The sequence below is a fragment of the Sparus aurata genome, chromosome 22 (genome assembly GCF_900880675.1).
Source record: "Sparus aurata chromosome 22, fSpaAur1.1, whole genome shotgun sequence".
In the NCBI taxonomy this organism is placed as follows: domain Eukaryota; kingdom Metazoa; phylum Chordata; class Actinopteri; order Spariformes; family Sparidae; genus Sparus; species Sparus aurata.
Window position 1 is genome coordinate 27,296,018 of NC_044208.1, and position 13,237 is coordinate 27,309,254.

Here is a 13,237-nt window from a genome sequence, read left to right on the forward strand (position 1 = left end):
AACATGTACTTTAATAAAAAAATATATCACTTACAGCAGCTTTAACAGGCGACATTATTTAGTGAGGCATTTAGTGATATTTTTGACTTTTTTAAAGACATCTGGCACTTTCATGGCTGCATATCTGCCAGAATGTTCAGTGTTGTCTCAGGGAGTGTTTGGTCAGCTTTAAACAATGCACCATCTAACAATACCTTTCCCAAAGTAGCGCACAAAATCACGAAACTGCGGCTCAAACAAGATTATATACAACTTTTGAGAAATGTTTGCACAGCAGGTGCCGGTGTTTGCGCCTTTGAAGTGGAGCAGTAAATTAAAAGAGGACAGCTCTCTCTCATGTGGCTATAGGTTGGTTCTCTCCGACGGAGGATTTCAGCACAAAGCACGAGATATACCGGTGGGACTCGCCGGAGTCTCTCGGCTGCTGCAAAGCAAACACTTCACTCTGAAATGAAGGGGACATCAAGAGCGCTTATAAAAAAAAAACCCAGATATTTAGATGCATGGGGGATTTATTCATAGTGCGTACGCTTCCTTCGTATTTCATAAAAAATAGATGACATCTCTTTGTGCTTCTTGTTTGTTTTTACAAATATATAGTGTATGAAACAGAAAAAAATTAAGAAAATTGGCCAATACAATTAGAAAAGGAAAAACAAAAGATCTGTCACATTTTCATGATGAAGACAAAACAGTGTATCATTAAAAACTGCATATTATTCAAAAGGCACCAGTAGAGTTATAGTAAATGATGTCACGGCAAAGATATTATAAAATGCATTATAATAAGAGTATAGATTGCTCATATGGTAAACAACATTCAAAACATCAGTTTCAGTTAAAACGTTTTAGCAGTGGCAAGAATTGTAACAGAGAAACTATTTGGTTTGACCTTCTTCCAATCCATTAAATACATTCAATTCAGGTTCTTATAAATAACATTTAAACACTTTAAACACAGCACTTCCTTCTTGACAGTGTCAAACTTATTTCTCAAAGTACGTCTCAGACTTTGATGTGAAATGTCACAGTTTTGCCCCCCCCTGCTCCTGAGCACCTTCAGTGATTACCTGGCTGAGGTAGTCGAGGAGGATTAGTGTTGAGTGTTGGGCCTCCTGGTTCGGTCAAGTTCTTTGTTCTGGATGAGCACCAGGCAGGTAGAATCAGCTGTAAGCACCGAGTGTTTGGCTTTGTAGAGATACAGATAAAAGGTTCACTTAAGGTCGAGCTAATCTGACAGCGGTCTGGCCCCGTTGACTGTGGAGTCGTCCAGGTCTGAACTGGTCAGGCGTTTGTGAGGAGCTGCGGCGGAGGGAGAGAAGGAGGAGAGAAGGAGGAGAGAAGGAGGAGAGAAGGAGGAGAGAAAAGATTATATTTCCCGTCTGTCTATCAACCAGTCACAGCCCAGAAGTGTGGGAGTGCTACTGTGTGTTCCCCCTGTATTGTTAATGGATCTGTTCCATTACAACTAGTACCTTGCTCTGCCAAAGCAGTCATGAATATGTGTGGTAATTGTATTGTATATTAACACTGGTGTTAAATAGGCACAGATATGTTTTGGCCGCCATAATTCTTGGAGGTAAAACAGACACAAAGCCACAGAAAGTACACTTCTCTCACACTGTGCCAAATATCTGTAAGCTGCTTAGAAAAGGGCTTCAAGTGATTGTGGCTCTGAGCCACTGGCAGTGATACAGACATACACACTTCCAGAGAGCAGTGATGGAAAGTTTGAGCTCTGAGAGACACGTTAAAATACAGAATAGGGAAGTGACCGTGCTCCAAGACTGTCGAGGCTTAACGTTATTACCATAATTATATATATCACTTCTACTGTTGTACTGTGGACTTCAGCAGCGCTGAAACAATGATGAACATAACTGGATTTTCATTTTAGGGCCACGCTGCCTCTGTGCAGATATATACAGACGGAAAGATTTAGAATACAGGGACATGTTTTCAAATTATCTCGCAATGCAGAGATGCAGAAAAAAAACCTGTCTACCATCAAACCGACCTGAGATAAGCTGTCAGAGCACAGGTTTTGCAGCTTCAGTATATAAATACTCACACAGGGTGTCAGATCTCAGCGTGCTGCTGAGGAACGTGCTGGGGCCTTTGATGGAGGAAGAAAGAGCAGCAAGTTTTAGGCTCCTGGAAGTGGCGTCCAGCTTCTCGTCCTGGAAGACAGGAGGACACAGTCACCGACGGGGCTGAAAGCATTCAGTTAGCAGCACTGTGTGGCTGCAGTGCACGTTACACGACAAGCAAATTAAAATGTGCAAAGAAGAAGAACACATGATTATTTTTAGATCTGTTGGGTGGTGCCAGCCAACACTTTTGGCCACAGTACAACCCAGATTCAACTCGTCAGGTTCACTCCTACACTGCCAGAGAAACATCTCAACAATTGCTGGATTACTGTGACGTTTTATACATTTAAGGTCGAAATAAATCTTTACTCAGACATAAAAATGTTGGAAAAGGAGTGAGAGGGAGGTCAAGACATCAGAGGTAACAGCCATAATATTCACACATCCAGTGTTGTGTTAGAACTGTTCGTAGCTTTTAGTCATTCACACAACAAAATCTATAAATGGAACAGGTTTAATGATACAGATTCATGACCTACTAAACTAATAACATTCCCATCTGTCCAAGCTGTATTTTTGGTTCAGTGCTAATTAGCAAATGTGTACCTGCTCACCATCACCATGTTAGCAGTGTCACCGGAGCACATTGCCATGCTGGTGTTAGCACTGAGCTGAAAACATCATAACTCTGCTGTGGCTTGGTACAAACCAATCAGGGTCGGGCGAGGGGCTGCCCAGCTTTACTGACCTGACACTGCAACCAGCAACGGAAACACCTTTGATGACACTGATGTTTAAACATCATTAAACTGACTTGCAGAATAGAGAGAGAGAATAGAGTAGAGTGCAGGTGTGGGTGATAAAGAGCGGTTGCGTGCATGTGGACAGAGAGGAGAAAGATAGTCTTGTTCGATATGATTCAGTATGATGGAACAGAACTACTCATTCAGTGTGTAAACTACAGAACATTGATTTTAAAGCAACACTGGCAGCCGCAATGATGTTAAGATTCAACAAACTGAACAAATGTTTGACCCGAAAGTGATTCACAGTCTATCTGATAACTGGACCAACAGATGGTTAATACATATCAGCAAAGTTTTAGTGGCAGACCGACTGAGAATGTAGCCGCAAGTATAGCCGATGTCGTCTCTCGATTTCTTTTATCCTGTACGAATAGATCATCAACGTTACAGATGTCCTGTTTGAATAGAGCTTTAGCAGTACAGGTGTTTCAAGCAGGGAGAGACTATTACATTCAGCGTGGAGCTGTTTGTTGTTATTGGCATTTCTGACACTGATGGAGATGGAAGTCTCGTAAAGACACTCCATCCATCCTTTTCCCCTAAACAAACCTCGGGTGGGCAGCAGCTATTAAACTAATGCAATCGCCACTTACTGCTCGACATGGGAGTCATTTGGCAAACCAACAGGGTAATCTGGCAGATTAAACCATTTAAAAAGTGACTGTATAGCTGTTTAGGGCAGGTTGAAATCTGCTGATGGCAATCAGCTGTCAACAATGATGTCTTGATGGCCCCCTTGACGGCTTTCTGGCACACAGAATGACTGAAGTACTTATAAGTGACTGGTGAAATTCAGGTTGTGTTCGAGTGTACATTTGTGCCATTGCTCAAGCTCGTCCCACTCTGTCCATCCATGATGCATTACCGGCGTGTGAAATTATTCATTTATTCATACAAGTTGCAAATTAGGTGCAGTGCACACACTGGCACCGGTGTGGGCGAGCTAGACTCATAAATGGCTCTCAAAGTCAGGCTATCCTTATCCAAACCGCTGCTGTTCAACAAAGCAGCGCAATTAGTGACTGAAATAGAAAAAAGTGTGGGTTGTTGTTGGGGAGTGAAGGCTCTTGTACGGCATTATAAAGCTCGTTTTTCTACAGTACAGAATCACATCTGTCTGCTGTGTGTGTGTGAGTGTGTGTGTGTGTGAGTGTGTGTGTGTCGTACTCTGTACTCCTGGATTCTGCGCTTGGACTCGTCAAGTTGATGCTGAAGGTCCCAGACGATCTCTTTGTATTTGGTGTAGCGCTGTTCTACCATTTCCCTCTGTCGCTGTGATTCCTGAGGGCACAAAATGGAGGCCAACCGCAATGAAGACACAATTGTCCTTTACGAGGCCAAAAAGACGAACTACTGAGCATTTAAACCATCCTGAGATCTATAAGAATCTATACAACAGTCCAGCTTGAAGAGGAAACACATTTTCAGAGTTGTTGTCCCTTTGAGGACAGGAATGATGTTAACCAACATTAAAACAGTTTTCCGACACATCAATACGAATCTGTTTGAAAGTGAAGGTACCAGAGATTAAACTGTGACAGTGTGGCGTGCGTCGTGGCTTTGGACTTGTTTTCAGAATCATTAAACTGCTTTTACTGAACCCACCTCCAAATCTTTGAAGTTCTCCATCAGACATTGTTTCTCTGGAATTGCCTCCAAGTGGTTCAGGGCCACTCGTGTGTTCTGTAAACCACACACACCAAAACAAAACCTGGTCATTATCACAGCAAATTTTAGTTTCTCGGTTTGTCTGATGTTCATATTAAGCCATTTAACTGCAGCCATTTAATTCGGCAACAAATAAGAACATAACAGTGCGAGAGATTTAACTGAGAAATCAATACGATATCTGTGTTTGTGCTACAATAAATTAAAAAAACATATCCAAAGTGATTCATCTGGACGTGATTCTTAGGAGACTGGAGACTGTAGCTCAAAGCATTAAGACCACAAATGATGTTTAAATATAATGATTTTAATTATAAATGACTTCTGGCATCATTTAAGACTATATAAATCATAAATTACCATGTAAGGGACAAGCTGAAAGCACTGCAATGCTTTAAGTAAACAGTAAATGGAGAATTACAGCTGGTAAATACTGGAGCTACATCCCAGTTGGCTTTAATTGCCTCCCCTTCCCCTCATTTGTGTTACTTGTTCCTCAGCACTTCTTATTTACGACCAAGAAAAAAGATGAAAGAAAGAGATGCAAGGACAAAATAACGGATCAAACACATATTCAGTAATATGAGACGTTGTTCCCAGTCAAAGGTCACCTGGAGCAATGATTACTGATGATGGCTGCACAGCTGGATGTGCTGTCCGTGGGCTTTAACTGCGCTGTGGCGGCCACTGATGCCTTTGTATTTGCAGAGATAATGGGATGTACTATCCAAATAACAAGCGTACACAGCTGATACTGTTTTTCTGTTTTTTGTTGTGTCTCTTTTGATCAGCACATTAAAGAAATCACCTAGATCGCCTTTTTCCACCTACGCAACACAGTTAAAATTAGGTCTCCTCTGTCCGCGGCTGATGCAGAGATTCTAATTCATGCGGTTGTTTTCGTCTAGATTGGATTACTGTAGCGTGCTGCTGTCTGTTCTACTGCTCACTACTACGAAAAATCTGCAAATGGTTCGAGAACGCTGCAGCTGGAGTCCTAACTAAAAACAGAAAGATCTGATCATATTTCACCAATTTCAGCTCCACTTTATTGGCTCCCTATCCATGTCAGATCAGACTTTAAGGTGCTTCACACGCCTTATAAAATTGTAAATGGTTTTGCCCCTTCATTATCTGTCTGATCTCATTATATCTCATCCCATGCTTTACCCTCGCAGAATACAGAGCTCCCCAGAGTTAGAAAGAAGTCAGCGGGCTGCGGGGCCTTTTTCCTATCATTCCCCCATTTCTGGAGAATAATCTCCCTGCTGACATCGGACTGTCTGACTCAGCTGAGGCCTTTAAAAACTCTTCTTTTTGAATTAACTTTCAATTAAGTAGTTATCCTGCTATACTTCAGTCCTAGTCACTGTTACCATTTGAGTTCCAGCAGATCAGTCTAGATTTATCTATTACATGGTATGATATGTAAAAAAGGTCAACGACTGGGATGAGTTGTTGTTTTCTGCTCGCAGTCCATTTTAAAATGGCTGTTGTCTATACAATGTTAATTATTTTACTATATTTAAAAAAACAACAATTAAAAATGCTTTATAAACCAATATCAAACATTTTTTAAGTTTTTTTTAACAGTCAGAAATGATTAACGATAATTTAATTTACAATTTATAAATGATGGTTATTATTCAGTGTTATACAGTCTCCTTTTGATTTCTATCATGTTCACTGTAGCGTGAACTAATAATGGTGTGCTCAAGCCCACATGTTGCCTGCCATGATGTCATCCCGCCTGCTCAATTCAAAAGCTAATTGAGGACTTTTGTTGCGACACACTCACTCCGTGCAATCTTTGATTGAATAACTACTCCAGCCGCACTTCATTCTATTCATGCCTGCACTGTACATTTCAATAGCCTTCCCATTACCATTCAGATGGAGCATTTAAGCATCAAAAGAACTGGTTGTTACAAGGTGTCACGCTGATTGCTACACTGAAAAAGGCACAATGATACACAAGCAAGACTGTTGGCTGATCGGCACAACCCACACTGACTGGAGGACGGGTCAGCGCTTCCTGCCGCTGTGTTGTTGTGGCTAGCAGAAAATGATTGGACTTGAAAGTGGTCAAGTATTGTCTCGTCTTTCTCACAGCAGCTAATTGGAAATTCAAAGTGGTAACATAATTGTGATGGATGGACAGCTTCATCCATCTTTTTTCCCCCCCAAGTGAGTAAAACGCGTGCGGGTCAATACAAGCTTTCAGCAGTGCTTAGTAATTTTGGGCTGACATCTAATAGCTGATTAAGGATGTTAGTGGTGAACATTAACCGTGTGGACGGTGAGGTCAATACTGTACTGTCAGCGCAGCTTGGTTCTTAACCCCATCAGTAAGACTTATGATGATTAACAGAGCTCTGAGCCTTGACTAAAGCAATCATTTCTAACCCGGCGTTAGCTTTGTATGGGTTGTTAAACAAACATAGCCTCAGGTGAACCTGCCCACACAGCTGCATCAAATCATGCTGAAAGTCAACATGACTTCTTGATTTAACAGCTGCGGGGCACTTCACTTCCCAACAGGTTATTTAACGCTGAATATATATATACCAATTTTATTGATGTATTACTTTGATTTAATAAATCAAACCTTACCATCTCTAGGTCCAATACACGGTCCTGTTAGGACACAAAAACGAGAATATCAGTTTATATACATATAAAAGTGAGATTCAAAAGCAAATTAAAGGTTAACTCCAACTTCACACATTAAAGTCTGTTACTACATGTGTGAAAAGTGGCACAAAGTCTTTTGTGGCTCCGGGGGAAGATGCATAAGATCTGATCCACTGAATTTAACAGCTTTTATTGGCATTACATTTTATATTTGTTGCCAAAGCACAATTAGATGATGAAAAAAATTAACAACAAACAACTGCTAATAAAAACACAAGTTAAAATGACAAAATGTCACTCAGTGGCTGTTGCATTGTGGGTAATGTAGACTCTGTGTCTTGCATGGAACTCTATAACACTGTTGTACTTAAATAAACCAGACAGCCTTTTTTATCGCATTGTTTTCCTTTTCAAAACATGGGTGCCTACATTACCCACAATGCAACCCTGCCAATGAGTGACACCACGGGAGAAAATTCATCAGACGACATGCAGCTTCCTGTGGAGCCACAAAAGGCGCAATACTACTTTTTTCACACATGCAGTAGTACTCCCCTGTGAACATACTTGAATGTGTATAATTGGTGGAGTTACCCTTTAAAAAGGTCCAAAGAAAGTAACGTCTCCATGTCTTTTTTGATTATAGCCACACATTATAAGCAGGTTGTGAGTGGGCACTGTTTAATCAGGCCTGTGAGAGCTGACCAATCAGAGCAAACTGAGCTTCTCAGGAGGAGGGCTCTTTAAGAAACAGGGGCTAAAACGGATTGTTCAGACAGAAAAGGCATGAATATGGATGCAGTATGAGCAAAATAATGTGTTTTTAGAACCTTAAATTATGTTAACTTTTCTTGTACACAACCCAAATTAAAGTATTTACCTGAAAATGAGCGTAATAGTGGACATTTAAGGCTCAAACTCATAAAACTGAGCCCAGACAGTAAGTCCAGGTAACTGCTCAAAATGGTAGATAATAAGAGAGAAACCCAGAGTGTGTGAGGGGGGAGAACGGTGACAGAAGAGAGGGATAGTGTTCCAACAAATAGGTACCAAGGGAGGGAAACACAGGGGGGCTAGAGAGAGTCTGTAGCACACAACAGGCTTCTTATCACACACACCAACACACACACACAAAGACAAACCGCTCTCGCCGCTCATCCAGCTCCTGACTGATGTTCCCTCTCTAACGATGCATAAGTGATGCTATGCCTCTTATCTGCCACTCAAACACACACCTGCTCTCCCCCCCCGACCGGCTGCCTCTCCCCCATCTGCCCGTAATGTGTTGACGGTTTGTAACAAGGGTACTTTCTTTTCCTCAGCCCACACCCCTCCCAGATTCTTGCTCGTCTGCGTCCCTCACTCTATCAGTCCTTCCTCTCTACATCTCTCTCTCCTCATCCTTCATAATTAAAAGCTCGGCTGGGTCTGAGAGGGCTGATTAATTGCACACGAGCTCTGGCAGGTGCCATCATGCAGCCACAGATGGGACCCGGGTATCCAACACAAACACATGCACGTTCACAGAGGTACAAACACACCTTTGGAAAGAACAAATGCTTCGCAGACATTTTAGTGTGTGTGTGTGTGTGCGCTTGTAAGCATGTGTTTCGCTGTTTAATGGTGAGTAAAGGGCCGGTGAGGTGCTTGGGGCCAGTCCAATCCAGACTAGGTGAGTTGGTGGCCTGCCAAATGTAGATGCTGCAGTATTGAAAGACAGAGACAAGGCCTCTGGTGGCTTTTAAACTCCAAGGCCTCGTGTCTGCAGTAATTAGCTACTTGTCCAAGCAAGGCTGCAAGGAGTCTGTCAGGCCCATGGCTGTGTACTAATGTGTGCAGCACTGCATCACAGAGCTCAGATGACTAAAGCCCAGCAGTGGCTCCAAAAACAACCCAACAGATATGCAAAACAGAAAGAGAATTTGAAGGCAATGTGGTGCATAAACAGAAGAGTACCAGCTGTCAGTTTTTGGCGACATAGTTGAAATTAGAGGCCAGCTGGATATTAAAAATCTATCTTTCATGGCGCAGATTTACAGACACAAATGAACAGACAATCAGATAAGGATTAATAAAGATATAAAATGCTAACCTGAAGGCTCCTCATTTCTTCCTCCTTCCCGCGACTCCGCTCCAAAAGCTCTGAAAAAAACATTGCAGTTGAAGAGTTGAATTTGCCGGTAGAGAAATGTGGAAAGGAACTGACCCTTTTTAGCAAATAGCTGTACAATCCCTTTAAGTGTCCCAGTTAGCCATGTCAGTGAGTGAGCAAGCACGATGCTAGATACAGTGGAACAAGCTCAACTGTATAAAATCTGCGATGTTCTGTGCCTTCCTGCTTTGACAAGTCAAAATGTCTGCTGTAATAAAAAGGGTTTATAAATAACTAAATAACCCAAAATGATCTGTTCTACCAATTTCGTTCTATGAAGAAAGAAAAAGTAGGCCCTGCCACTAAACCTCTGAGCATATCGAAGACAAAAAATAATTAAATCAGTGTCATTGTCGTGAGGTGAATATCACACACCCAAATATGTTCGACTGTCTGGATTATTCATATCCGAACAGGTGGAGGAAAGACAATCTCTGCGTGCGTTTGTTGTTGAAAGAAACAGCAAATCGTTTTTAATCACTATCAATGCTTGTTTGTTTAATGAGCTGTTAATTTGGAGGAATAACTGATTTCATTTAGAAACAGAATTCTATTAAGCAAATGCCACAATATGTACCCAAGTTTACTTCGTCTGGCATTATGCAGAGCAGAATGCGCTTTAATGAAATGGCGGCAACACATTATGAGAATAACAAAGAAGACAATGTTTTAGAAAGAGATTAGTATTTTGTTTAAATTAAGGCTAACACAAACTGACAATCAGAGAAGATTCTTTCATAATCTGAGAAGCTCTGCACACACATTAACATACTTATATCTCACTGGGTTTTCCAAGTTCACTATATAATTACTTGAGGGTGACTAAATCTCCATCTCCTCAAGCAGGTGTGCATATAAACAAACATACATCTTAAACTGGCCAACACACTTGACTTAATTCTTAGCGAAACACCAATTCTGGCTATGGGATTACACACATCTGACTTTAAACTTGTGTTAGGTCCTCTAAGGTTAGAACTGCCGTTATCTACACATGCAGGGAAGGCCTTTTTTAAAAGTAAAGTCCACCAGAGAGTCCTGCTCAAGTGATTAAAAGGCTGCAACAACAATCTGACACTCAATTACTGTATATCTCACAAGGCGTCTGCCGGCTGCTGCCGTTAACACTGATGAGCAGACAAGTAGTTATAATAAATCTCATAAGAAAACAATTTCCAGATGGATAATATAACAGGCAGCAAAAACAACAATCAGTTGTGATGGCGACAGGTATACTTGGCGTCATTGCATGGCTGAGTATTTTGCTACAAATTCATCACGTCATTTGAGCTCATCACAATGTACGTGTCGATGCACGGTAGGGATTTGTAAGTCTTGTCTCGCTCTGCAATAATCACAACAGGAGAGCAACTGAGCAACCACTTTACTGAGAAGCCACATTCAAAGCACAGCTGATAAAATCTTAATTTGCACGCCCTCAGTTCAAATAACCAGATCCTGAAGCTGTTGTGACATGCGGATTACTCTTAAGTCTAATTACTACAGAGACCATATCAGTGCTTCTGCCTGCAGAGAAGACAGACGAGGCTACTTGTGTCAAATGGCTGATTGGGTCTAATGACAGAGTGAACCTTGTTTCTCAAGGGGGTCTGGAGATGAGGCCGGATCATCTGATGGCTTATCTAAATGGTGCAATACCACCGCTATAGCCAAAAAACAGAGTGAAATTACAGACAGTTGATTGTCTCTGGTACAGGTGTTCCTTCCCCCACTTTAAGTCTACATCTCTCTCTCTCTCTCTTTATGGTCTCACTGTGTCTTTTAACTCTCTTTCTCTCTGTTAATGGAACACAAATTAGGCCCCTTGTCCCTGTATTGTTCAGATGAAGCACTGAAAACAAGTTGTTCTTCCTCCGGCAGTTAGAGCTCATTAGGAGAAATCCAGTCGACGATGGGACTTAGGACGGCGAAAAACAAGACCGTTTCCCACAGAAATCCCAGAGTTCACACACATTAAGACGCTCTCTCAAACATTTGTAATCATAAATAGACAGGCCTGTCCGCACGGTCTTACAAAACAATGCATCGGATACACAGGCACAGACGGCCATTTTAACAAGTATCCATTACAACGCAACACTGTGACAAAAAGACTTCAGTAATTTGCAGGCATTTCATTATTAATTGCTTTTAATTACGGGGTGATTAAAATGTAAATGAGTGAGGAAGAAAACAGGAAGTCAGTGTCTGACCAGGCTGTATCAATCAAAAGGACAACTGGTCCAACAGTGGAGGACTAACTTTATTTTCATTAAGAGCTTGCTACGGTAAAAATCCACGTCGTTTTAGTGTCTTAAATTCAATAGGCGTGGACAACCGAAGAATTTTCGGGTATTAGCCACCTAATAAAGAAGACAGAGCCTGATTTACCTCGCAGGCTGCTGTGCTTTGACATTTTATACTGGGTGTGTGAATGACTCACTTAGCATTCTTTAGAGAACTACTACGAGAAAAAACACATAGACACAAAATCAGATTTCCCCTGAATTTGAGTGAAATCAATGTGCAGGTGTTTTACTTATTCACAAGTGTTTGTGTACCTCTCTTGTCAGTGCTGAGGGAGTGCAGCAGCTTCTCCTGTTGGTCCAGGCGCTGCAGGAGAGCCGCCTGCTCCGAGTCCCGGCTCTGCCTGAGTGCCTGCAGTTGATCCCGGGTTTGCTGATGCTGCTTCTTTAGGCGGCGTTCTCTCACGCTGCCCTCCCGCACCTCCTCACACAGCCAGCGGAGCTTGGTCTGGTTGGTTAAATGAATACAAAATCAATGCATGACTGCTTTCGATAGGGGTGAAGTGGGATGGACTCTGTGGGCTCTTACAGTAAAGTTCATATTAAAAATTTAAGTGAATCAGAGCGTTAGGAACGAGGCATTACTAGGGCCTCAGTTTCTGCATTTTGGACCTATTTCTTTTAAGGAATGTTTCTTTTCATAGTCATATATACAAGGCTGTGCACCAATTGTTTCTCTGAGTCTGCACACTAATTAATGCAAAGGACATCACAGGACCTTAATTAAATCACAAAAACTGCCTGATATGAGAAAATCACAGGGGAATCCTCTTTTCCCTTGAAAGCCAAATTCTATCATAGAGAAGATACATCTTAATTTCTCATTTTTTCCTTAAATTTTTAATATCAAAGGCTTCTTCCTCCAGTACTGTCCATGCTACGAGTTTACAATTCTCTTGAAACCAACGTGCCATCATAAATCATTTCTTTATTGAACTAGTCCCGTGCTAATTATTTGCCCTGTTAAAGTGATTGGCAAATGGCTGTCAAGTGACTGTCGAATTAAGTCCCGCATGCAAACATCTAATAGCAGAACGCTGCTTTACACTTTTTTGCAACACACATCCACACGTAACACAAATGTTGCTATAGAGCCATTCAAAACTATGATTTCACTTCGCTCTTGAATGTAACTGTTTTCAGTGTTGTTGTTTGTTTATCATTTTTGTATGTATTTTCTGTATTTTAAAGGAGACCTATTGTGCTTTTTTTCCCATTTTATTCCTTTACTTCTGTATTTTATATATGTCCTCCATGTAAAAGATCTTGAAACTCCTGTCTTCAACAGAAAACACTGTTCCTGAAGTGCCTGAAACGTCTCGTCAGTAGTCTAGTCTTTAATTCTGTGACACTGTGACCTCACATGTCACCATGTCCTGGCACATACAAACCAATTTAGCACAGATGCTCTGTCGTTGTTAGCTGTGCTGGCTCAGGTGTGTATGAGCTGACCAGTCAGAGCAGACTGGGTATTCAAGGACAACCTCAACATATAATCATTATTTTGTCATTTTCAGAAACATTGAGAGAGAGCTAGACTTCAAGCTCTGTAGAAATAACTATGATAGAAGCTGTGAG

The 13,237-nt window shown here is 41.4% G+C and overlaps 1 protein-coding gene across 2 annotated transcripts in view; it reads right to left on the minus strand.

Moving 5' to 3' along the window:
- Window positions 1–494: 494 nt before the first annotated feature.
- Window positions 495–13,237, minus strand: part of cep128 (centrosomal protein 128) — a 37,787-nt gene continuing 25,044 nt past the window's right edge. For both annotated transcript variants that reach the window (XM_030406281.1, XM_030406280.1), the window contains 7 exons: window positions 11,915–12,107; window positions 9,294–9,343; window positions 7,181–7,204; window positions 4,505–4,582; window positions 4,067–4,180; window positions 2,072–2,180; window positions 495–1,302 (listed from right to left, as the gene is read on the minus strand). In XM_030406281.1, the coding sequence (XP_030262141.1) occupies window positions 1,229–1,302; window positions 2,072–2,180; window positions 4,067–4,180; window positions 4,505–4,582; window positions 7,181–7,204; window positions 9,294–9,343; window positions 11,915–12,107 (642 nt within the window). In that variant the 3' untranslated portion in view covers window positions 495–1,228. The remainder of the gene's footprint in view (window positions 1,303–2,071; window positions 2,181–4,066; window positions 4,181–4,504; window positions 4,583–7,180; window positions 7,205–9,293; window positions 9,344–11,914; window positions 12,108–13,237) is intronic.